General features: G+C 38.9%; 1 protein-coding gene across 4 annotated transcripts in view; it reads right to left on the reverse strand.

Moving 5' to 3' along the window:
• Positions 1 to 1,381: 1,381 nt before the first annotated feature.
• LOC106091891 (bestrophin-2) overlaps positions 1,382 to 25,193 on the reverse strand; it is a 61,322-nt gene continuing 37,510 nt past the window's right edge. For 2 of the 4 annotated variants that reach the window (XM_059360228.1, XM_059360229.1), the window contains exons 8-13: positions 24,086 to 24,193; positions 13,850 to 14,089; positions 11,718 to 12,015; positions 7,444 to 7,545; positions 7,029 to 7,292; positions 1,382 to 2,440 (exon numbers count right to left, since the gene is read on the reverse strand). In XM_059360228.1, coding sequence (XP_059216211.1) covers positions 1,887 to 2,440; positions 7,029 to 7,292; positions 7,444 to 7,545; positions 11,718 to 12,015; positions 13,850 to 14,089; positions 24,086 to 24,193 — 1,566 coding nt within the window. In that variant the 3' untranslated portion in view covers positions 1,382 to 1,886. The remainder of the gene's footprint in view (positions 2,441 to 7,028; positions 7,293 to 7,443; positions 7,546 to 11,717; positions 12,016 to 13,849; positions 14,090 to 24,085; positions 24,194 to 25,193) is intronic. The other 2 variants (XM_059360230.1, XM_059360231.1) reach the window with 2 other exon arrangements.

Raw genomic sequence — 25,193 nt, forward strand, 5'->3', positions numbered from 1 at the left:
AAGATCTCGACAAATGCGATCCATGGTGGAGGGTATATAAGATTCGGCCCTGCCGAGCAGGCTTAACTTGTTACCATTTATTTTTATGACCTCCACCATAGGAGGATATACCATCAACACATGGAACTATGGGTCTTAGGCTCAACAAGGTATATATATGCTTGATCGCCATAACTTTAAGTCGATCTGGGAATCTGAAATTTGGCGCAGTGACTTTTTCTATGACCTCTAATATGCGTTCCAAGCATGGCTTGAATCGGTAAAGAAAATCTGACTAGCTCCCATTTGAGCCACTGTAGGGCACTCTAGGGGAATGCACTAAGTAACAAACACATGGACGACATACACAAACACATACAGGACACGGAAGCCCTTACGGGCTAAACAACGTATATCAGCTGCAAGGATGACCAAACACAACCACAAAGACAGTGGAAAACAACGAAGGGCAAAAACCGCAGCATGAACGTGGGCAAGGCAGGTGCCAATATGATATGACCTCGCACCTGTATTGCCCATGTTGGAAATCACTCGGTAGCGCCAATGCAGCTATACATGGATACAAGTCGCATTCGTCTCCTACTAAGTACATCCCGAGAAAAGGTGGTCAACCTTACAACAATCGTCTCCTCTTTAAGGGCCCCACTGAAATTCCGCACCGTTTTGCTCATCCCTATCGCGAATTAATCTCTAAAGCCTGCTGGCATTCTCTCAGTACATGCCTCCAAACTGCAGATCTCCCACAAATCGTACAAATGGAGGCGCCATCTGTGGTAACTTGTATCTCCTGCTAAAAAGAACAACTTGGACAATTTTGGTCCAATCTTTACCAAATTTGGCATGGGGTGCTTTATTTGACGTCTTCATATGTGTGCAAAATTTCATAAAAATCAGTTCAGATTTAGATATACCTCCCATACACATCTTTCATCCGATTTGGACTTTAAAGGCTGTAGTAGGCACAATTTTGGTCCGATTTCTACAAAATTTCAAGTTGTTTTATTTAAAGTCCCAACGCGAGTGCAAAGTTTCATATAAATTGGTCTAGAAAAAGACATAGCTCCCATATAAGTCTGTTTTCCGAAATGGTCTTTTAAAACTGTAGAATCCCCTATTTTAGTCCGATCTTAACAAGATGTTATCTTATATCTGATGGAAATCCAAGTTTGTTGTCCTATCGTAAATCGAAAATCTTACAGGGTTCTATTTGATATTTCAATAGGTATCCAAATTAAAGTCTGACTAGATTTCGAGATAAGTTCTACACATAAAAAGTACTACGTACACCAGGTGGTGTAGGGTATTATATAGTCGGCTCCGCCCGACTTTTGCCTTTCCTTACTGGTTTTATTTTGGAATATAAAAACGCCTTTAATATGTCTTAGTTTAGAAGGCAAAACAAAATTTATTCTTAAATATAAAATTCATCTTATTCGATAGCTACACACATACATACACATATATGGATTATAGTTTACAATATATAATAACTTTAAAGATCATATACAATTTATAAACATCTTAAGTAATCATAACGAGATTCCTACCATAAACATCTAGGTGTGTTTTGCTTTTAAAGCCCTACTACATCGTATTGTTCTCTAAGTATAGGCAATAATTTTTTGTGCAAGACATTTGCTAGCACTTAATGCTTGCTTAAATTAGACTTTTATTTATTTGTTTATATATATGCATATAGCAAATCCTTTTTAAGGATCATTTTGACTAATATTATTAGGGAGAAGTAAGAAACATAGTATAACACATGTCAGTAAAATAAGTTAAGATTCCATTTTCACAACCTTTGTTTGGGAATAAATCGTCATAGCTAAAGAAATATTCAGGACGGACAGAGGCTGGCAATCGCTCTGGTCTTGTGCATCGTTTCACACATAAACTTCGCCGGTTTTTTGCTCCGGCGGACGTTTGGCTAAAGTCGAAGGAGCCGATGTCGCCGCTGAGGAACTCTTCTCTTTGGCCATGGCATTGCTCTTGTGATGTGAGATGGTGGCACTGTCCGTGATATCCTTGATTTCCGGATGGCCTTCGGAACGAACAGAGTTTCGACGCTCTAGCAGATAGGAATCACTGATATTCAGATTGAGGTTGGCATTGAAACTATTGTTGCGGGAAATATTGGTGCCGCCGTTGAGAGGTTTCACGGAGAGTATGGCTGTGCCAGTGGCATTGTTGTTATCCATCTTGTCGTTAAAATTCAATTCACTAATAGACAAGGACGAGGGAGAACGTTGTATGGAGAGAGACACCGGTATGGTGGTTATAACTTCATTTTTATCAAAAGCCGACGAAGTAGTGGTTATAGTTGGTATTTGATTCGAGGTAATCGGTAGAATATTAAGAGTAGCCGCTGTATCGGTGGCACTTGTGGTGACAGTGAAAGGGAACGACAGTGTGGTGATATTCGTTGTTACCGGCATGGCTGTAAGAGAAGTGGAGAAGAAATAAAGTGATGAAATGAAATGGAAAAAATACAAAAAGACAACTTCAATTTCTCGAGAAAAGGAAGGAAAGAAATAAAAGTATAAACGCATTAAATTCTTCAAAATATCCCTTAACAATAAGTAAAAAAGCATTAAGTTCAGCCGGGCCGAACTTTGGATACCCACCACCTCGGGTGTATATGTAAACTCCCTTTCGCCACAATCTGGTGAAAATTGGATAACTTGTGCAACCAAATTCGGCACTAGCATTGAGTGGTCTAAAAATTATAAGTCACTGTTGAATTTTGTATTTCAAATTTTAGCGAAATCGGTTAAAAAATAAAGCTTTTATGGGCTTCAGACCCTTCATCGGCAGATCGCTCTGTATGAAAGCTATATCTAAATATTATCCGATACAAAACCTATTCGGGAGGGATGTCGGGAGACCTAAAACTACCCCCTGTTTCAAATTTCAACGAAATCGGGTAATAAATAGAGTTTTTATGGGCTTCAGACCCTTTATCGGCAGATCGGTCTATATGGCAGCTATATCTAAATAGAGTCCGATCTGAACCATACTTGAGTCCTATGTTGGGAGGCATAAAACCACTCACTGTTTCAAATTTCAGCGAAATCGGTTAAAAAATAAAGATTTTATGAGATTCCGACCCTTTATCTGGAGATCGGTCTATACGGCAGCTATATCTAAATATAGTCCGATTTGTATCACATTTAGATCGGATGTCAGGAGGCTTAAAGTAACCCACAGTTTTAAATTTCAGCGATATCGGGTAATAAATAAAGCTTTTATGGGCTTCAGACCATTTATCGGGAGATCGGTCTATATGACAGCTATATCTAAATATAGTCCGATCTGAACCATATTTAGGTCAGATGTCGGGAGGCTTCAAATAACTCACCATTTTAAATTTCAGCGAAATCGGATAAAAAATAAAGTTTTTATGGCCTTCAAACACTTTATCGGGAGATCGGTTTATATGGCCGCTGTATCTAAATATAGTCCGATCTGAACCATATTTGGGTCAGACGTCGGGAGGTCTCAAACTACTCACAGTTAAAAATTTTAGTGAATTCGGATGAAAAATTAAGGTTTTAGACCCTTTATCGGAAAATCGGTCTATATAGCAGCTATATCCAAATATGGTCCGATTTGGCCCGTTCAAGAACTCAACCAGCGTGCATCAAAAAGTCGTATCTGTGCAAAATTTCAGCCCAATATCTCAATTTTTGAAGGCTGTAGAGGGATTACAACAGACGGACGGACAGACGGATAGACGGACAGTCGGATAGACACACGGCCATCGTTAAATCGTCTTAGAATTGTACGACGATCCGAAATATATATACTTTGTAGGGCCGGAAATTGATATTTCGATGTGTTGGAAAAGAATTGACTAAATGAATATAACCCCTATCCTACGGTGGTGGGTATAAAAAGTGAGACATATGTGATAACAAGAAATTACAATAGGCGCTGTCGTATCCGCTAATGCATATTAGCACTATGTCGTGAAACTGGGGTATATTCAGGGATTCCACACACTCCTCCACGCACTTCGACCTCACTGTACCATGGCCTTGAGGGCCGCCATATATACATACTGATTTCGAACCGGCACGCGATGATTATAAGTACCACATCAGTTGAAACTCTGAGGTAAAATTAGTTTGGTGTTCATAGTCGTTACGAGAAGTTCAGCTGAGAGCTAACGGGCGAGTCCACAGCTGCAATTGCAGTCGCGGACAATCAGCGGTATCGAAGGTAGAGGGAGACCGGGCGGCAACGGTTCTTGCTTAAATACTGAGTGCCTCTAATACTCGATGTGACCAGGCGATCGATCTATTGGCGTCTTTTTATAACCAATGGCCATAACGTTCCCGCGGCGATCGATGACCTGAACGAGCTTGAAGAGAATCGCTACCTCCACATACAAATCTGGCTACAGCATCAGCATTAACAACTGATTTCGAAAACTGTAAATCCCTTCCCAGAATTTCTTTTGCGTCTATCGGTGTGGCATATAGCTCTCCTTGAAATTTTGTGTGTGTTGTAGTAAAGCCCCAACCCAGTCCCTGTTTCCTGAAACTGTACACAGTCCGCCCATCGCACCCATCGTGTGCAGAAGGGAAGCTTGGCCGTATTCTGTCTCCCCGTGCGGCTCAGAGCGGTGACTGTCGACCCATCTCCTCGTTGTTTAATACCCTCTCAACATTCGAGAAGGCGGCCATCGCGTACTACTTTAGTTGGAGAGACGTCTCAATTTCTTGCATCACTGCGTGGAGGGCCGTCTTCTCCCACCTGCCCTTCAGTTATGCCTGAAGTTCTTCGACGTCAAAACGTCTCTCAACGTCAGGTCTTTTTATACCCACCACCGTAGGATAGGGTATCTTGGTATAGCCCCCATATAGACCGATATCGGAGGATCGGTCTCCGATTTAGGGTCTTAGGCCCATAAAAACCACATTTATTATCCGATTTTGCTGAAATTTGGGACAGTAAGTTGTGTTAGGCCCCTCGACATCCTTCGTCAATTTGGCCCAAATCGGTCCAGATTTGGATATAGCTGCCACATAGACCGATCTTCCGATTTAGGGTCTTAGGCCCATTAAAGCCACATTTATTTTCCGATTTTGCCAAAATTTGGGACAGTGAGTTGTGTTCGGCCCTTCGACTTCCTTAGTCAGATTTGGATATAGCTGCCATATAGACCTATCCTCCGATTTAGGGTCTTAGGCCCTTAAAAGCGATATTTATTATCTGATTTTGCCGAAATTTGGGACAGTGAGTTGTGTTAGGCCCTTCGACATCCTCCGTCAATTTGGCTCAGATCGGTCCAGATTTGGATATAGCTGCCATATAGACCGATCCTCCGATTTTGGGCCTTAGGCCCATAAAAGCCACATTTATTATCCGATTTTGCTGAAATTTGGGACAGAGAGTTGTGCTAGGCCCTTCGACTTCCTGAGTCAATTTGGCTCAGATCGGTCCAGATTTGGATATAGCTGCCATATAGATCAATCCTCCGATTTAGGGCCTTAGGCCCATAAAAGCCACATTTATTATCCGATTTTGCTGAAATTTGGGACAGTGAGTTGTGCTAGGCCCTTCGACTTCCTTAGTCAATTTGGCTCAGATCGGTCCAGATTTGGATATAGCTGGCATATGGACCGATCCTCCGATTTAGGGCCTTAGGCCCATAAAAGCCACATTTATTATCCGATTTTGCTGAAATTTGGGACAGTGAGTTGTGCTAGGCCCTTCGACTTTCTTAGTCAATTTGGCTCAGATCGGTCCAGATTTGGATATAGCTGCCACATAGACCGATCCTCTGATTTAGGGTCTTAGGCCCATAAAAGCGATATTTATTATCCGATTTTGCTAAAATTGAGGACAGTGAGTTGTGTTAGGCCCCTCTACATACTTCGCCACTTTGGCTCAGATAGGTCCAGATTTAGATATAGCTGCCATATATACCGATCCTACGATTTAGGGTCTTAGGCCCATAAAAGCCACATTTATTATCCGATTTTGCTGAAATTTGGGGCAGTGAGTTGTCTTAGGCCCTTCGACATTCTTCTTTACTTTGGCTTTGATCGGTTCAGATTTGGATATAGCTGCCATATAGACCGATTTCTCGATTTAAGGTTTTGGGCCCATAAAAGGCGCATTTTTTGTCCGATGTTGCCGAAATTTGGGATAGTGAGTTAGGTTAAGCCCTTTGAAATACTTCTGCAATATGGCACAGATCGGTCTAGATTTGAATATAGGTGCCATATAGAGCGATCTTTCGGTTTTAGGCTTTGGGCCCATAAAAGGCGCATTTATTGGTCGATATCGCTGAAATTTGAGACAGTGAGTTTAGTTGAGACAGTGAGAAATTTGAGACAGTGAGATTTGAACATAGCTGCCTTGTAGACCGATCTCTCGATTTAAGATTTTGGGCCCGTAAAAGGCGCATTTATTGTCCGAATTCGCCGAAATTTGGGACAGTGCTTTGTATTAGGCTTTTCGACATTTTTCTGCAACTTGGTCTAAATCGGTCCAGATTTGGATATAGCTGCCTTGTAGACCGATTTCTCGATTTAAAGACTTGGCCCCATTTATTATCCGATTTCACTGAAATTTTACACAATGACTTGTACTTATTATTATTTGGTCCAAATCGGAACATATTTCAATATCACAGCTATGGAACATAAGGTATGCAATATTCACCCGATTTTGACGAAAGGTGGTTTACATATATACCCGAGGTGATGGGTATCGAAAGTTCGGCCCGGCCGATCTTTTTACGGTATTTTGTTAAAAAAGTTGTTTTGTTTGAAATGTCAAATGCTACGTTTTGTAATAAGCATAATTGCCTCTTTACATTTACGATACATTTGTTCTACATTTACACTACATTTACGAGAGCATAACCAGGCTGTAAGTTGTAAGTCAGTACCGACCGTTTTCAAACACTCCTTAGGGGATTTAATTCAAAAAATCGTTGCTTATTTTTAGCTTAGGTGCTTAATCTAAAGTTTTTCTAATATAATTGCATGCGCATCCATTTATCTACTCACAAGATGCCAAATTTGTTGGCAGTACTGCCTGTGCCAGTGCCGTTGTTTGTGGGTGTCCTGGAATTAGGGTGTTATTCGATGACGAACTGTCCATTTCCTTGATGGGTGACAATAGGAGAGTGCCCAACACTTGCCCGTCGAGATTATTGTTGGTGGTGCTTGCATAGGGATACATGGTGGTTTGAGTGCTCAATTGCGGTGTCATAAGAACTGCGGTATTTGCATTGTTTGTGGTGGTAGTAGTGTTGGTGGTATTGATGGGGGCTACAAAAGGGTGCAATTGAATTTATGTATGTAAGAAAAAAAATATACCATAAATAAAATAAGAAAATATAATGAGTGCTTTGCTTATGTTTTTTGTTTGCCTTTTTTTGCTTTTGTTTTTGTTTTTTTTGCTAATTTTGGAAAAAATTACCATTAATTTCTTTGTCAATATTTGGTTCCTTGGTAACATCGGGAGTGGGTATACGAGGTCGAGATTTGGAAGCATTTACATTCAAACCATTCAAACGAGAGTCTACATAGACATGGAGGGAAGATCGGAGGAACAAAATAAAAGGGGAAAGTAAATTTTTATTCAAATGCCAAACGTAGTAAGAGATAGGATTTACGATAAATAGAGGATACGGAAAGAAAGCCTATTAATTGATTTTCACACAAAGAGCAACATGATTATTACTTTCTTTTTTTTTTTTGATTTTATCTTTTAGAGGTCTTGTTAAGTTTTAAGGGGGTTTTCTTATGGGAAACAATAGAGTGCGCACTGTTATTGTATTATTATTTGAGTAGTGCTTATTTTCTAATATTAAAATATTTAAAGCAGGTGCCCCTCTAATTGTTATTATTTTTAGTTAATAAGAGTGCAGAGATCGAAAGGATCTTCACAACATAACATATTTTTATACCCACCACCGAAGGATGGGGGTATATTCATTTTGTCATTCCGTTTGCAACACATCGAAATATACATTTCCGACACTATTAACAATATATATTCTTGATCAGAGTAAAAATCTGAGACGATCTAGCCATGTCCATTTGTCCGTCCGTCTGTCTGTTGAAATCACGCTACTGTCTATAAAAATTGTGATATTGTGCTGAAACTTTGCACCGGTACTTTTTTTTCCATAAGTAGGTTAAGTTAAAAGATGGGCTATATCGGACTATATATTGATATAGCGCCCATATAGACCGATCCTCCGATTGTGATCTTAGGCCCATAAAAGCCACATTTATCATCCGACTTTGTTGAAATATAGGACAGTGAGTTATGTTAGGCCCTTCGACATCCTTCGTCAATTTGGCCTAGATCGGTCCAGATTTGGATATAGCTGCCATATAGACCGATCCGCCGATTTGGGATCTTAGGCCTATAAAAGCCACATTCATTGTCCGATTTGGCTGAAATTTGGGACAGTGAGTTGTGACAGGCCTTCCAACAACCTTCTTCAATTTGGTCCAGATCGGTCCAGATTTGGATGTAGCTGCCATATAGACCGATCTCTCGATTTAAGGTTTTGGGCCCATTAAAGGCGCATTTATTGTCCGATATCGCCGAAAATTTGGGACAGTGAGTTGTGTTAAGCCCTTCGACATCCTTCTTCAATTTGGTCCCGATCGGTCCAGATTTGATATAGCTGCCATATAGACCGATATCTCCATTTAAAGTCTTGGCCCCATAAAATGCGCATTTATAATCCGATTTCACTGAAATTTGGCACCGTGACTTATATTAGGCTTTTCGACATCCGTGTCGTATATGGTTCAGATCGGTCTATATTTGGATATGACAACCAAAAGACCAATGGGCCCATAAAAGGCGCATTTATTGCCTGATATCGCCGAAATTTGGGACAGTGAGTTGTGTTAGGCCCTTCGACGTCCATCTTTAATTTGGCTCAGATCGGTGCAGATTTGGATATAGCTGCCATATAGACCGTTCAGCCGATTTAGGGTCTTAGGTCCATAAAAGCCACATTTATTATCCGATTTTGCTGAAATTTGGGACAGTGAGTTGTGTTAGGCCTTTCAACGTCCTTCGTCAATTTGGCTCAGATCGGTTCAGATTTGGATATAGCTGCCATATAGACCGATATCTCGATTTAAAGTCTTGGCCCCATAAAAGGCGCATTTATTATCCAATGTCACTGAAATCTGACACAGTGACTTATGTTAGGCTTTTCGACATCCGTGTCGTATATGGTTCAGATCGGTTTATTTTTAACTAAAGAGACCAATATTTTGTTGTACACAATTGAACATTAACTTGTACTTATAAGTATTTGGTTCAAATCGGAACATATTTCGATATAACTGCTATGAGATATAAGGTATGCAATTTTCAAAGCATTATGACGAAAGGTGGTTTACATAGATACCCGAGGTGGTGGCTATCCAAAGTTCGGCCCGGCCGAACTTAATGCCTTTTTAATTGTTATTTTTGCTTTTTATGCCCGCCACCTAAGGACGGAGGTATATTCATTTTATCATTCCATTTGCAACACTTATATAGGTCCCATATAGACGATCTCTCGATTTAAGATCTTATGCTCATAAAGGGCGAATTTATTTCCCGATTCGACCGAAACTCAGCGAGCTATGTTAAGATCCTTGACATCTGCACCGCGTGTGGTCCAGAACGGATTTTATTTGGATATATACGGCATATTTGGAGGCAAACTCAGATATTGTCTTAGTCGTCGAGAAAAGCGTTGCGCAAAGTTTTGGCAACATTTGTCAATAAATGAGCTTGCAGTGGCTCTTGTAGTGAAAATCGGGTGATATACATACATATCAGCTATATCTAAATCTAGACCGATTTCCATGAAATTCATTTGTAATGTCGAGAGTCATAAGAAAATCCTCCCTGCTAAATTTCGAGAGAATCGGTTAACAAATGAGCACTTTAATGCATTATTTCTCAAAATCGGACGAACATATATATGGGAGCTATAGCTAAATCTGAACCGATTTTGAGTAAACTTCGCACATATTGTGGAAACCGTCGAGGAAAGCATTGTGCAAAATTTTGGGAAAATAAGTCAATGAATGCGCATGCAGTGGGATTAGGAGTGAAAATCGGGCGATATGTATATATGTGGGAGCTATATCTTAATCTGAAACGATTTCTATGAAATTAACCAGCAATGTCGAGAGTTAAGAGAAAATCCTTCCTAACAAATTTCAAGAGAATCGGTTAACAAATGACCATTTTATTGCATTATTACTGCAAATCGGACGAACATAAAGGGTGATTTTTTTGAGGTTAGGATTTTCATGCATTAGTATTTGACAGATCACGTGGGATTTCAGACATGGTGTCAAAGAGAAAGATGCTCAGTATGCTTTGACATTTCATCATGAATAGACTTACTAACGAGCAACGCTTGCAAATCATTGAATTTTATTACCAAAATCAGTGTTCGGTTCGAAATGTGTTCAAATTTTGACAAATTTTGTTCAGCGATGAGGCTCATTTCTGGTTGAATGGCTACGTAAATAAGCAAAATTGCCGCATTTGGAGTGAAGAGCAACCAGAAGCCGTTCAAGAACTGCCCATGCATCCCGAAAAATGCACTGTTTGGTGTGGTTTGTACGCTGGTGGAATCATTGGACCGTATTTTTTCAAAGATGCTGTTGGACGCAACGTTACGGTGAATGAACACATTTCGAACCGAACACTGATTTTGGTAATAAAATTCAATGATTTGCAAGCGTTGCTCGTTAGTAAGTCTATTCATGATGAAATGTCAAAGCATACTGAGCATCTTTCTCTTTGACACCATGTCTGAAATCCCACGTGATCTGTCAAATACTAATGCATGAAAATCCTAACCTCAAAAAAAATCACCCTTTATATATGGCCTCCTTTGCTGGGCCAGTAGTTGTTTAAAAATTTAATTTTTTTTAGTGAAAAATTTCCTATGGTCGATGTTCAGTGAGTAGTCATGAAGTGGTTTTAGGATTCACAACAAACAAACTATGAGAAGTACCTCTGTAGTATTTTATATTTTAAACGAATATTATTAAAGGTGCTATTACACAGTATGTAGATGTCTTATGACATGGAATTGAAAATGTTTGTCAAAATTGTCAATTTACATACGCCTCATCATTTTTGCCTTCACACCTGTATGTTATTTTCGTATGACATAACCTAAAATTTTGAGCAAAATCTGATTTTTTTATGCATAAAAATTGTTAAAGTTGTGCGAAAGCTGTTTAAATCATAAATTTGTGAAAACCATAATTTGGGGTTACTTTCATTCGACTGACAACTAAAACAGCTGATTTCTTAATGTTTTTGTCAGAAGGTATAGAGCACGCTCTAATCGAAAATAATTACATGTGCTATTTTGAAAAGTGATTTTCATATGTTAGTTTTGTCTGTATCACACGGTATGTACCACTCCACATGTGCTAAATCTGACATGTCCCAAGACAACTACATGCCGTGTAATAGAGCCTTAACTTCATGCGTCTCAATTTAATTAGTTTTTGCATCAATTTGCTTTAAAACTCAATCTAAATTCCCGTTAGTCGGATATTAATTTGAATACATATAAATAAATGTCAATTCATAGGAAACAGTGCAAAACAAAAATTCCAACCACCCTGTGTGCAAACATCTCCGTTTTATGCCTCCACCTTCCAAAACCCATACTGACAACAAATAACAGTTTAACTCACTTTGTTTGATGAGCTGTCTCTGAGCCCGCAGGGACTTACGATGCACAAATTTATCATACAGGCTGGGCTTGGATTGCATCTGCTGCTGTATATGTTGCTGCTGTTGTTGTTGGACAATGGTCATTGGGAGACCAGATTCGGGGCTTGAGTAGACGGAATTTAAGCGATTGCGATTAAATGCCATGCCACCGGAAGAATATGCCGTTGATTGGCTGCGCATGGAACCCATTCGTGATAGTTGCCGCACAAGCCAGTTATTGTTTTTACGCCTCTCCACCATGGGAGTATCAACGCTTTCCTGAAATTAAAGAAATAATTCAATACAATTCTAAGAAGCAAGTAGTACAAGAAGAAAAATGACTTAAAATTGTTCAAAACTTAATGAAATCTTATCAAAGGTATCACCTTTGAGTTGGAAGTTTTTTTATACCCTCCACCATAGGATGGGGGTATACTAATTTCGTCATTCTGTTTGTAAGTACTCAAAATATTTCGGTGAGACCCCATAAAGTATACATATTCTTGATCACCATGACATTTTATGTCGATCTAGCCATGTCCGTCCGACTGTCTGTCCGTCCGTCTGTCTGTCGAAAGCACGCTAACTTTCGAAGGAGTAAAGCTTAGAGCTTCAAATTTTGCAGAAATACTTTTTATTAGTGTAGGTCGGTATGGATTGTAAATGGGCCAAATCGGTCCATATTTTGATATAACTGTCATATAAACCGATCTTGGGTCTTGACTTCTTGGGCCTCTAGAGGGCGCAATTCTTATCCGATTTGGCTGAAATTTTGCCTGAAATGTTTTGTTAAGACTTCCAACATATATGCTAAGTATGGTTGAAATCGGTCCATAACTTGATATAGCTGCCATATAAACCGATTTGGGGTCTTGACTTCTTGAGCCACTAGAGAGCGCAATTCTCATCGGATTTGGCTGAAATTTTCCATGAAGTTGTTTGTTAGGACTTTCAATAATTGTTGCAAGTAAGGTTTAAATCGGTCCATAACCTGATATAGCTGCCATATAAACCGATCTTGGGTCTTGACTTCTTGAGCCTCTAGAGGGCGCAAATCTTATCCAGTTTGACTAAAATTTAGCATGACGTGTTTTGTTACGGTTTTCAACAACTGTGCTGAGTATGGTTCAAATCGGTCCATAACTTGACATAGCTGTCATATAAACCGATCTTGGGTCTTAACTTCTTGAGCATCTAGAGGGCGCAATTATCGTCCGATTTGCCTAAAATTTAGCATGACGTGTTTTCTTATGACTTTCAACAACTGTGCTAAATATGGTTCGAATCGATCCATAACCTGATATAGCTGCCATATAAACCGATCCTGAGTCTTTCCTTCTTGAGCCTCTAGAGGGCGCAATTCTAATCCGATTTGGCTGAAATTTTGCATACAGTGTTTTGATATCACTTCCAACATATGTGTTGAGTATGGCGCAAATCGGTTAATAACCTGATATAGCTGCCATGCAAACCGATCTTGGGTCTTGACTTCTTGAGCCACTAGAGGGCGCAATTCTCGTCGGATTTGGCTGAAATTTTGCATGAAATGTTTTGTTATGACTTTCAACAACTGCGATGAATATGGTTTAAATCGATGCATAACCTGATATAACTGTCATATAAACCGATCTGGAATCTTAACTTATTAAGCCTCTAGAGGGCGCAATTCTTATCTGATTCGGCTAACATTTTCTACAACGGCCTTCAACAAACGAGTCCAATATGATCTTAATTGATCTATAGCCTGATACAGCTCTCATATAATCTCCCAAATATGCTTCTTGAGCCTTGATATTATCCAATGACTTCTACTACTACTACAATGGTCTTCTATATCCAATTTACTTATGGTGCGAATCGGATATATCTCCAATAGCATAACAATTGTGTTCCATTTTTCTTTGTTTCCGTAAAAAAGAGATACCGCACAAAAAACTTGGCGAATGCTATCCATGGTGGAGGGTATAAAAGATTCGGCCCGGCCGAATTTAGCACGCTCTAACTTGTTATAACATCGCTGAGCTCATTAACTCGATCGTCAAACAAAGCGTAATTGTAAATATTTTGAAATCATCGTACATCATTTTTCCCCTTGCATCATTTTCCGACTCACATAATCTGCATAAACATCATCGGACATGGTACGTTTTCCTCCACCGGGTACAATGTTGGCATACATGGCATCTTCCTTTTTGACTTTGTAATTTTCGGCCGAACCTTTGGGCTCATCCTTGCGATAGTGCTCAGAGGCCACTGTGTATGGCAAATCCTTGGGCACCACACACTCCCAGTATTGATCGCGTAACAATTCCGGATGCTCTTCGTGCATCTCATCGACAATCATGTAGGCAGCCTGCAAAGAGAATAAAATCATAAAAATATCATCATCGAAAATGTTTGTTCTTCCATATCTGACAGTTATTAATGTTTGTTATAAACAACTGGTGGATATAGCCTTGCCTTTGCTGCACAATGACAAGAGTTTCATTTTATTTTGCGTGTGTTTGTGTGTGTTTTTACAGACGTTGGTAATTGATGCGGGCACGCCGTCGCATACAGCGCTTTTGTGACTGTGTCCGCCCCTATGGAACCGGTACTGATATCGGCGGTGACATGTTGTTGTCACTTTAATAACGATAATATTTGGCAAAGCTTTTGTTTTTTTTTTTGCATTGTTATTCGCGTAATTCGCCTTTGCTGTGGTCGTTTTGTTATTCGACCATTTTGACTCTGTTTTGTTTTTTGCAAATTCCAAAATACACAAAAACCTTCAAAAAAATTATTAATAAAAACCCATACAGCAACCGAGAAGGTACTGCCTAATATTAAATGAAACAATGATGGCGCTGACGCCGAAACTCGTACAACGTACAACCTGCAATTTTGAGTCTCGTCGCAAATAGATTTCTGCCGTTTCATCACTCACACAAAATGCGATAGAACGATTCGCAGGCAAACGAACGCCTGAAGTTGTCCTTCAGAGGCATAAAACTGTGTTAATTGTTGCTCGGCGATAGCTTGTTGCTCGACACAATCAATAATTTAATATTTTACGACTTATTTAAAGTTGACATTAAGTAATTTTTGTTCCTGCTGATGGGTTGGTTGCTCACTTGCTCACCTGCTTGCTTACTTGCTATTGATGGATGAATGCTGTTTTTTTTTTTTAAGTGCTAATGCGTGGAGATAAAGCAACCTTTAGAAATTCGTTGTAAAATAGAGGTGTGATTTGTTAAAAGCAAAAAAACAATAAAAAAACCAAAAACACTTGAAAGGTTATGATGATATATTTGGGGCATGTCCTTGTGTGTCGAGGAAATATTTTAAGTGGGTAAAATATAAAAATTCCAATGAACAACGTCATTGGGGAGTAATAAAAAAAAAACAAGTAAGTACGCATTAAAGTCGACCTGGACGAACTTTGGATACCCACAACCTCGGGTATATATGTTAATCACCTTTCCTCATAATCCGGTAAAAAATCCATAACTTATACCCCCATAACAGCTTTATCGAAATATGGTCCGATTAGGACCAAATTCAACACGGTTATTGAGTGGTCTATTAAGTACAAGTCAATGTTAAATTTTGTAGAACAAATATTAGTCTATTGGTAAGCAAATTCAAATATAGACCGATCTGAACCATATTCGACATGGATGTCGAAAAGTCCAACATTAAAAAGCCCTAAAATTTCAGCGAAATTGGATAATAAATGTGCCTTTTATGAGGCCAAGACTTTAAATCGAGAGATCGGTTTATATGGCAGCTAAATCCAAATCTTAACCGATCTGTGCCATATTGCAGAAAGATGTTGAGGGTCCTAACACAACTCACTGTCCCAAATTTCGTCGACATTGGCCAATAAATACTCCTTTTATGGGCCCCAAACCTTAAATCGAGAGATCGGTCTATATGGCAGCTATATCCAAATTTGGACCGATCTGAGCCAAATTGAAGAAGAATTTCAAAGGGCCTAACAATACTCACTGTCCACAATTTCAACAAAATCGCATAATAAATGTGGTTTTTATGGGCCTAAGATCCTAAATCGGAGGATCGATCTAAATGGCAGTTATATTCAAATCTGCACCAATCTGTGCCATATTGCAGAAAGTTGTCAAAGAACCTAACACAACTCACTGTCCCAAATTTTGGCGACATTAGACAATAAATGCGCCTTTTATGGGCCTAAAACCTTAAATCGAGAAATCGGTCTATATGGCAGCTATATCCAAATCTGGACCGATCTAGGCCAAATTGAAGAAGGATATCGACTGGCATAACACAACTTACTGTCCGAAGTTTCAGTAAAATCGGATAATAAATGCTCCTTTTATTGGCCCAAGACATTAAATCGAGAGATCGGTCTATATGGCAGCTATATCCAAATCTGAATCGATCTGAGCCAAATTGAAGAAGAATGTTGAAGGGCCTAACACAACTCACTGTCTCAAATTTCGGCGCCATTGGACAATAAATGCGCATTTTATGGGCTCATAACCTTAAATCGAGAGGTTGGTCTATATGGAAGCTATATCCAAATCTGGACCGATCTGTGCCATATTGCAGAAAGATATCGAGGGGCCTAACAAAACTCACTATTCCAAATTTCGGCGAAACTGGACAGTAAATGCGTCTTTTATGTTCCTAAAACCTTAAATCGAAAGATCGGTCTATATGGCAGCTATTTCCAAATCTGATCAGATCTGTGCCATATTGCAGAAATATGTCGAGGGGCCTTACACAACTCACTGTGCCAAATTTCGGCGGTGTCGGAAAATAAATGCTCTTTTTATGGGCGTAAAACCTCAAATCGAGTGAACGAGATCTGAGCCAAATTGAAAAACGATATCGACTGGTCTAACACAACTTACTGTGCCAAATTTCGGCGACATTGGACAATAAATGCGCATTTTATGGGCCCAAAACCTCATATCGAGAGATCAGTCTATATGGCAGCTATATCTAAATTAAGCCCTTCGATATATTTCTGCAATTTGGCTTAGATCGGCCCAGATTTAGATATGGGTGCCATATAGACGGATCCGCACATTTATTACCTGATTTCGCCGATATTTGGGACAGTCAGTAGTGTTGGGCCCTTCGACATTCTTCTTCAATTTGGCCCAAATCCATCCAGATTTGGATATAGCTGTCATATAGACCGATATCTCGATTTAAAGTCTTGCCCCCTTAAAAGGCGCATTTATAATTTGATTTTACTGAAATTTGATAATTGGCTTATGTTAGGCTTTTCGACATCTGCGTCGTATATGGTTCAGATCGGTTTATTTTTAAATATAGCTACTAAAAAGACTAATATTTTTTTATACACAAATGAATAATGACTTGTACTTATTAATATTTGGTCCAAATCGGAACATATTTCGATATAGCTGCTGTAGGGCCCATAAGGTGTGCATTTTTTACCGGATTTTGACGAAAGGTGGCTTACATATATACCCGAGGTGGTGGGTATCCTAAGTTCGGCCCGGCTGAACTTAAAGCCTTTTTAGTTGTTCTATTATACCCTCCATCATAGGATGGGGGTATACTAATTTCGTCATTTTGTTTGTAACATCTCGAAATATGCGTCTTAGACCCCATAAAGTATATATATTTTTGATTTTCATGTCATTTTAAGTCGATCTAGCCATGTCCGTCCGTCTGTTTGTCGAAAGCATGCTAACTTTCGAAGGAGTAAAGCTAGCCACTTGAAATTTTGCACAAATACTTCTTATTAGTGTATGTCGATTGGGATTGCAAATCGGCCAATGTTTTGATATAGCTGCCATATAAACCGATCTTGGGTCTTGACTTCTTGAGTCTCTAGATGGCGCAATTCTCGTCCGATTGGACTGACATTTTGCACGTAGTGTTTTGGTGTCACTTTTAACAACTGTTCTAAGTATGATTTAAATCGGTTCATAACCTGATATAGCTGACATATAAACTGATCTTGGGTCTTGACTTCTTACGCCTCTAGAGGGCGCAATTCTCGTGCGATTTTACTAAAATTTTGCACGTGGTGTTTTGGCGTCACTTTAAACAACTTTTCTAAGTATGATTCAAATCGGTTCATAACCTGATATAGCTGCTATATAAACCGATCTTGGGTCTTGACTTCTTGAGCCTCTAGAAACACAATTCTTGTCCGATTTGACTGACATTTTGCACGTAGTGTTTTGGTGCCACTTTCGACAACTGTGCTAAGTATGGTTGAAATCGGTCCATGTTATGATATATAAACCGATCTTGGATCTTGACTTCTTGAGCCACTAGAGGCGCAATTCTCATCCGATTAGGCTGAAATTTTGCATGAGGTGTTTTGTTATGACTTCCTATAACTGTGCTAAGTATGTCGCAAATCGGTAAATAACCTGATATAGCTGCCATATAAACCGATCTGGGATCTTGACTTCTTGAGCCTCTAGAGGGCGTAATTCTGATCCGATTTGGAACAAATTTTGAACAACGGCTTCTTTAATGACCTTCAACATACGTGTCTATTATGGTCTGAATCGATCAATAGCTTGATACAGCTCCCATATAAACCTTTATCCCGATTTTGCTTCTTGAACCCTTACAAGGTGCAAATCTTATCCGAGTGAACTGAAATATTACACAATGACTTCTACAATGTTCAGCATTCAATTCATTAATGGTCCGAATCTGACTATAACTTGATATAGCTCCAATAGCATAACAGTTCTTATTCAATATTTTTTGTTTGACGAAAAAGAGATACCACGCAAAGAACTCGACAAATCCGATCCATGGTGGAGGGTATATAAGATTCGGCCCGGCCGAACTTAGCACGCTTTTACTTGTTTTAAATTTCTAGTGTGAAGGAATTTAGTTGTCAAATGTATAACAAATCCAAAATTTTAAATGTCTACCTATTCAATTAATTCAATATGAACTATTTCTTTTTCTCTGAATATATAATTGCACTTTGTACCAACAGCAGATAAAAGGTTTAAAAATATTAATTTGTATGTCTTCATTCATGTTCATCGAGTATTTACCCCATAAACTCTTTAAAAGCACGTTTTTGAGCTTTGCGAAATATTTCCTCATTTAAATATGGGAATTTATAATGAAATGAAATTCTAAATGTTTTCTTCTCTCGTTGCTATTGATTATGTTCAAGCTTTTTGTTTTGATGGAATTTGGTATTGACTGGATGATACTGATTTCATCAATCTTAGAATCAAATCTACAATTCAATTTATTTGACCATCTTCTGCAGATTATCTACGATGTAAGCGGCACAACAATATCAGCAACTTTTTTTTGTTGCCGAATAGTGAAAGACATACAAGTGGTGAGTGGCGGTTGGAGCATTCCATTTCAGCCCCAATTCAAAACTGGAGGCAGGCATTCACTCGCGTAAATTGTTACTGCTGTCACTGTGGCCAAGATTGCCCAAGAGGATCGACCATTGGACACTACTAACTCGCTTGACGGTGGCTTTAAGTGGCACGTGCTAAAAATAAACTTTGATTTTTAAGACCACAGAAATTGGTGATGGTGAAGACCAGCAACAACAAAGAATCTGTCTTTTTTTCTCTCTCTCTCCTTCTCTGGGACGACAACAAATTGGCTAAAATCGAATCAAACCCAGGCAAACATTTAAAATCAGCAATACAACCCCATCCACCAGCCCAGTGACCAACCAAACTGGTTTCTTAATCGTGATTTCAGCCAAGCAAACAATTTTGACCGATAAACTCGTAATGCAAAAAAAAAGCAAAGAAGAAAAAGAAGGAAAAAAAATCATAACAAATGACCACACAATGAAGTGCATAAAACGAAGCACACTTAAAGTGCACATTTAATTAAATTGTTACAATTTTAAGACAAGCCGGTTTGAGCTTTTAGGATGCATTGTACTTGAAACGTATACCTCTACGTGAACAAGTCTATAGTTCAACGAAAATGGTAGAAGCGGTTTTTTCTGGCAAACTGAAGTTTGGGAATTTCCAGCCTGTTCTTCGTTATGACAGTTAAATTGCCCATCAAGCATAGTTATTGAAGTATTTTTAAGAAATCTGTATGAAAGTTTTTTGTACTCACTGCCATGTGATGGAGGGTACACAAATCTCCTTGTTTCGTTTGCAAAAAGAATAAAAAGTTTAACCACTATTGTTGATCAAGATGCTCATACCAGGAAGAGATGATTTGAAAACAAGTAAGAGCGCGCTAAGTTCGGCCGGGCCGAATCTTATATGCCCTCCACCATGGATCACATTTGTCGAGTTCTATACGCCATATCTCTTCTTAGACAAACAAAGAATATTGAATATGAACTATTATGCTAATGGAGCTATATCAAGTTATAGTCCGATTCGGACCATAAATGAATGCTGAACATTGTTGAAGTTATTGTGTAATATTTCCGTTCATTCCGATAAGATTTGCACCTTGTAAGGGCTCAAGAAGCAAAATCGGGATAATCGTTTATATGGGAGCTGCATCAAGCTATTGATCAAATCAGACCATATTAAACACGTATGTTGAAAGTCATGAGAGAAGCCGTTGTACAAAATTTCTGTCTAATCGGATGAGAATTGCGCCCTCTAGAGGCTCAAGAAGTCGAGATCCCGGATCGGTTTATATTGCAGCTATATCAAAACGTGAACCGATTTGAATCATACTTAGCGCAGTTGTTGGAAGTGATACCAAAACACTACGTGCAAAATTTAAGTCAAATCTGACGAGAATTGCGCCCTCTAGAGGCTCAAGAAGACAAGACCCAAGATCGGTTTATATGACAGCTATACCAGATTATGAAACGATTTGAATCATACTTGGCACAGTTTCTGGAAGTCATAACAAAACACCTCATGCAAAATTTCAGCCTAATCGGATGAGAATTGCCCGCTCTATTGGCTCAAGAAGTCAAGATCCAAGATCAGTTTATATGACAGCTATACCAGATTATTAACCGATTTGAATCATACTTAGTACAGTTGTTGGAAGCGATACCAAAACACCACGCGCAAAATTTTAGTCAAATCGGATGAGAGTTGCGCCCTCTAGAGGCTCAAGAAGTCAAGACCCAAGATCGGTTTATATGGCAGCTATATAAGGTTAGCTGCCGATTTGCGCCATACTGGTATGACAGCTATACCAGATTATTAACCGATTTGAATCATACTTAGTACAGTTGTTGGAAGCGATACCAAAACACCACGCGCAAAATTTTAGTCAAATCGGATGAGAGTTGCGCCCTCTAGAGGCTCAAGAAGTCAAGACCCAAGATCGGTTTATATGGCAGCTATATAAGGTTATCTGCCGATTTGCGCCATACTTGGCGCAGTTATTGGAAATCATATCAAAACACCTCACGCAAAATTTCAGCCAAATCGGATGAGAATTGCGCCCTCTAGAGGCTCAAGTCAAGATCAATGATCGGTTTATATGGCAGCTATACCAGATTATGAACCGATTTAAATCATGCTTACCACAGTTGTTGGAAGTGATACCAAAACACCACGCGCAAAATTTTAGTCAAATCGGACGAGAATTACGCCCTCTAGAGGTTCAAGTAGTCAATACCCAAGATCGGTTTATATGGCCGCTATATCAAAACATTGACCGATTTTGCCCATTGACAATCCCAACCGACCTTCACTAATAAGAAGTATTTGTGCAAATTGCAAGCGGAAAACATACCCATGGTGAAGTCATTCCAGTTGGTATTTTCAAAGAGGATACGATAGTGTAGGCGGTACGCCCTTTCAAGCTGTTATGATTGGACGGAACATAATCGGGAACCATAACACGAATTTTTGGTATTACACTACTGTAAGGCAGGATTAGCGACTTAAATCTGGGAGATGGTATGGTCAAAATGCAGGAGTTAACGGTACATCAGAAGGAGGTAAGTCTTTGCCGATTCTATGGAGCCTAGGGAGACAAAGTCCTATAAATTCTCAATATGGTTGACACGAGATTAAATCTTAGTGAAGACGAGATATGGAATGTTCACTTACGAGAGTGGAGATGAACGACGAGGAATGGATTGAGGACGAACCAAAGGGAAATAGAGTTAATTTTTTTTTTAAATCACGCTACAGTCTTTAAAAATAGAGATATTGAGCTGAAATTTTCCACAGATTCTTTTTATGTCCATAAGCAGGTTAAGCTCGAAGATGGGCTATATCGGACCATATCTTCATATAGCCCCCATATAGACCGATCCGCCGATTTAGGGTCTTAGACCCATAAAAGCCACATTTATTATCCGAATTTGCCGAAATTTAGGACAGTGAGTTGTGTTAGTCCCATCAACATCCTTCTTCAATTTGGTCCAGATTGGTCCAGATTTGGATATAGCTGTCATATAGACCGATCTGCCGATTTTGGATCTTAGGCCCATAAGAGCCACATTTATTATCCGATTTTGCTGAAATTAAGGACAGTGAGTTATGATAGACCAGTCAATATCCCTCATCAATTTGGCCCAGATCGGTCGAGATTTGGATATGGCTGTCATATAAACCAATCTCTCAATTTAAGGCTTTGGGCCCATAAAATGCCCTTTTATTGTCCGATGTCGCCGAAATTTGGGACAGTGAAGTGTGTTAGGCCCTCTGACATTCTTCTTCAATTTGGCTCAGATCGGTTCAGATTTGGATATAGCTGCCACATAGACCGATCTCTTGATTTAAGGATTTGGGCCAATAAAATGCGCATTTATTGTGCGATTTTGCCAAAATTTGGGGCAATGAGTTGAGTTAGGCCCTTCAATATCCTCTTTCAATTTGGCTCAGATCGGTCCAGATATGGATTTAGCTGCGATATAGACCGATATCACGATTTAAGGTTTTGGAGCCATAAAAGGCGCATTTATTGTCCGATGTCGCTGAAATTTGGGACAGTGAGTTGTCTTAGACGCTTCGACATCTTTCTTCAATTTGGCCCTGATCGGTCCAGATTTGAATATATATCTATATATATATGCCGATAAAGGGTCTGAAGCCAATAAATTAAGTGCTCAATTTCACTGAAATTTGAAACAGTGGGTTATTTTAAGCATCCCAATATCTGACCTAAGTATAGTTCAGATTGGACTATATTAAGATACAGTTGCCATATAGACCGATCTCCCGATTATGGGTCTGAAGCCCACAAAAACCTTAATTTCTTAACCGATTTCGCTGAAATTTGAATTTGAGATTAGCTTCAGGCCTCTCAATTTCGAACCTGAGTATGGTTCAGATCGGACTATATTTAGATATAGCTGCGATATAGACCGATCTGCCGATAAGGGGTCTGAAGCCCATTAAAGCTTTATTTTTTATCCGATTTCGCTGAAATTTAAAAAACTGAGTAGGTTGAGGCCTACCAATATCTGACAGAAATATAGTTCAGATCGGCCTATATTTAGATATAGCTGCCGTATAGACCGATATGACGGTTAAGGGTTTAAAGTTCATAAAAACTTTATCTTTTTAACGATTTTGCTGAAATTTGAAGCAATGACTAGCTTTAGGCCACCCAACATAGCACCTAAATATGGTTCAGATCAGGCTATATTTACATATAGCTGCGATATAGACCGATCTCCCGATAAAGGGTCTGAAGCCCATAAAAGCTTTCTTTTTGTAACGATTTCCCTGAAATTGAAAACTGTGAGTAGTTTCAGGCCTCTCCACTTCGAATCTAAATATGGTTCAGATCGGACTATATTTAGATATAGCTGCCATATAGACCGATCTTCCGATAAAGGGTCTGAAGCCCAAAAAGCTTCCTTTTTGTAACGATATCCCTGAAATTGAAAACTGTGAGTATTTTCAGGCCTCTCAACTTCGATCCTAAATATGGTCCAGATCTAACTATATTTAGATATAGCTGCCGAATAGACCGATCTGACGATAAAGGGTCTGAAACCCATAAAAGCTTTATTTTTTATCCGATTTTGCTGAAATTTGAAACAGTGAGTAGTTTTGGGGCTACCAACATCTGACCCAAATATGGTTCAGATCGGACTATATTTAGATATAGCTGCCCTATAGACCGATCTCCCGATACAGGGTCTGAAGCCCATAAAAGGCCTATTTATAATCCGATTTCACTGAAATTTGAATCAAGCCCTAGAAATCGAATATTTGTGACACAAGGCAAAGAAATTTTAATTTTAAACGCTTAAACGCAATAATTTAATTTTTATGATTTTTTTGCATTCTTTCGCAAACAGACAAAGAAAGCTATGAGAAAAAAAAAAATAAAAACCATTTTATGACAATACATTAAGGGCGCAATTATCCATTATACAACCAACCGGTGGGATGGATTTTAACAAAATTTTTATTAAATTTGCTATGGCTGTACTTACCTTAATGTGTCTGTCGATTAACCAGTTGAGTTCAATATCATCATCATCTTCGCCAAAGGGATTGATGAGCACCTCGGCCACTTTCAGCCACCCCACATAGAAAACAAACTAGTGGTGAGCAAGAAACGATAAATAGGAAGACAATAGAAAAGGAAACATAAAAAAATTATATAAAACAAATAGGTTGTTGTAAAAATGCAAAGTAATGAAATCAAATCGAATTATATTTGAAATTTTGATTTATGACTGATTTGTTGTCAAGCAAATGACACACATTTCGACAAGAAACACTTAACCATAAATTAACAATTTGTTGTTAAATTAATTTTTTTATTATCCACAAAACGAAAGTAAAAACGTTGGAATATTCGCTAAACCATTCATTTTTTCCATTCACACTTTGCCATATAAGGTCAGCCCACGTGATGGTGTTTGTGGCCATGTTTGGATGGCCCCAAATCCATGTACGAAAATTTTTTGGCTGACGGTCTGCCCCATATGGCAAATGTTTAAAGTCTTTCTTTATTTTATTTTAGCTCATTAACATCAATTCGTATGGCATTTTTTGTCCAAACAAAAATGTGTTAACTTAATTGCGAATAAAACGAAGGAAATTTTTTTTGGCAAAATGTTTTATTGTGTGAAAAAGCGATGCAAAAAAAATATAAAAACTGTCCCTTATCATTGAGTTTAAACTTGAATCGGAAAGCACTCATTGATGTGTGAGAATTTGGCCCTTCTCGGTTCCAAGTGGTAATGTTCTCATTAGGGGAGGGATGACACCTCAAACATTTCAACTCAAATATGGATATCAAATTTGTGCTGCACTTCCAAATCCCTTTAACGTGAGCCCCATATTGCCATGGCTGGTAAATATGAACCGTTTGGAGGGTGTTTTGGGGCTGGGGCGGCCACCGGCACTTTGCACTTAAAATAGACATCAAATTCGTTAGAGGAATTTTTAGGTTGAGGGGGAGGGCCCGCTGGGTACTTGGACCCAAATTTGAATACCATATTCTTTTTCTGGTCTCCAATACCTTTAATTTGATACCCTTATTGCGCCCATCGGACCACTTTAGGATATGGGTGGCGTTTTTGGGGTAAGGGG

This window comes from Stomoxys calcitrans, chromosome 1, assembly GCF_963082655.1.
Source record: "Stomoxys calcitrans chromosome 1, idStoCalc2.1, whole genome shotgun sequence".
NCBI lineage: Eukaryota > Metazoa > Arthropoda > Insecta > Diptera > Muscidae > Stomoxys > Stomoxys calcitrans.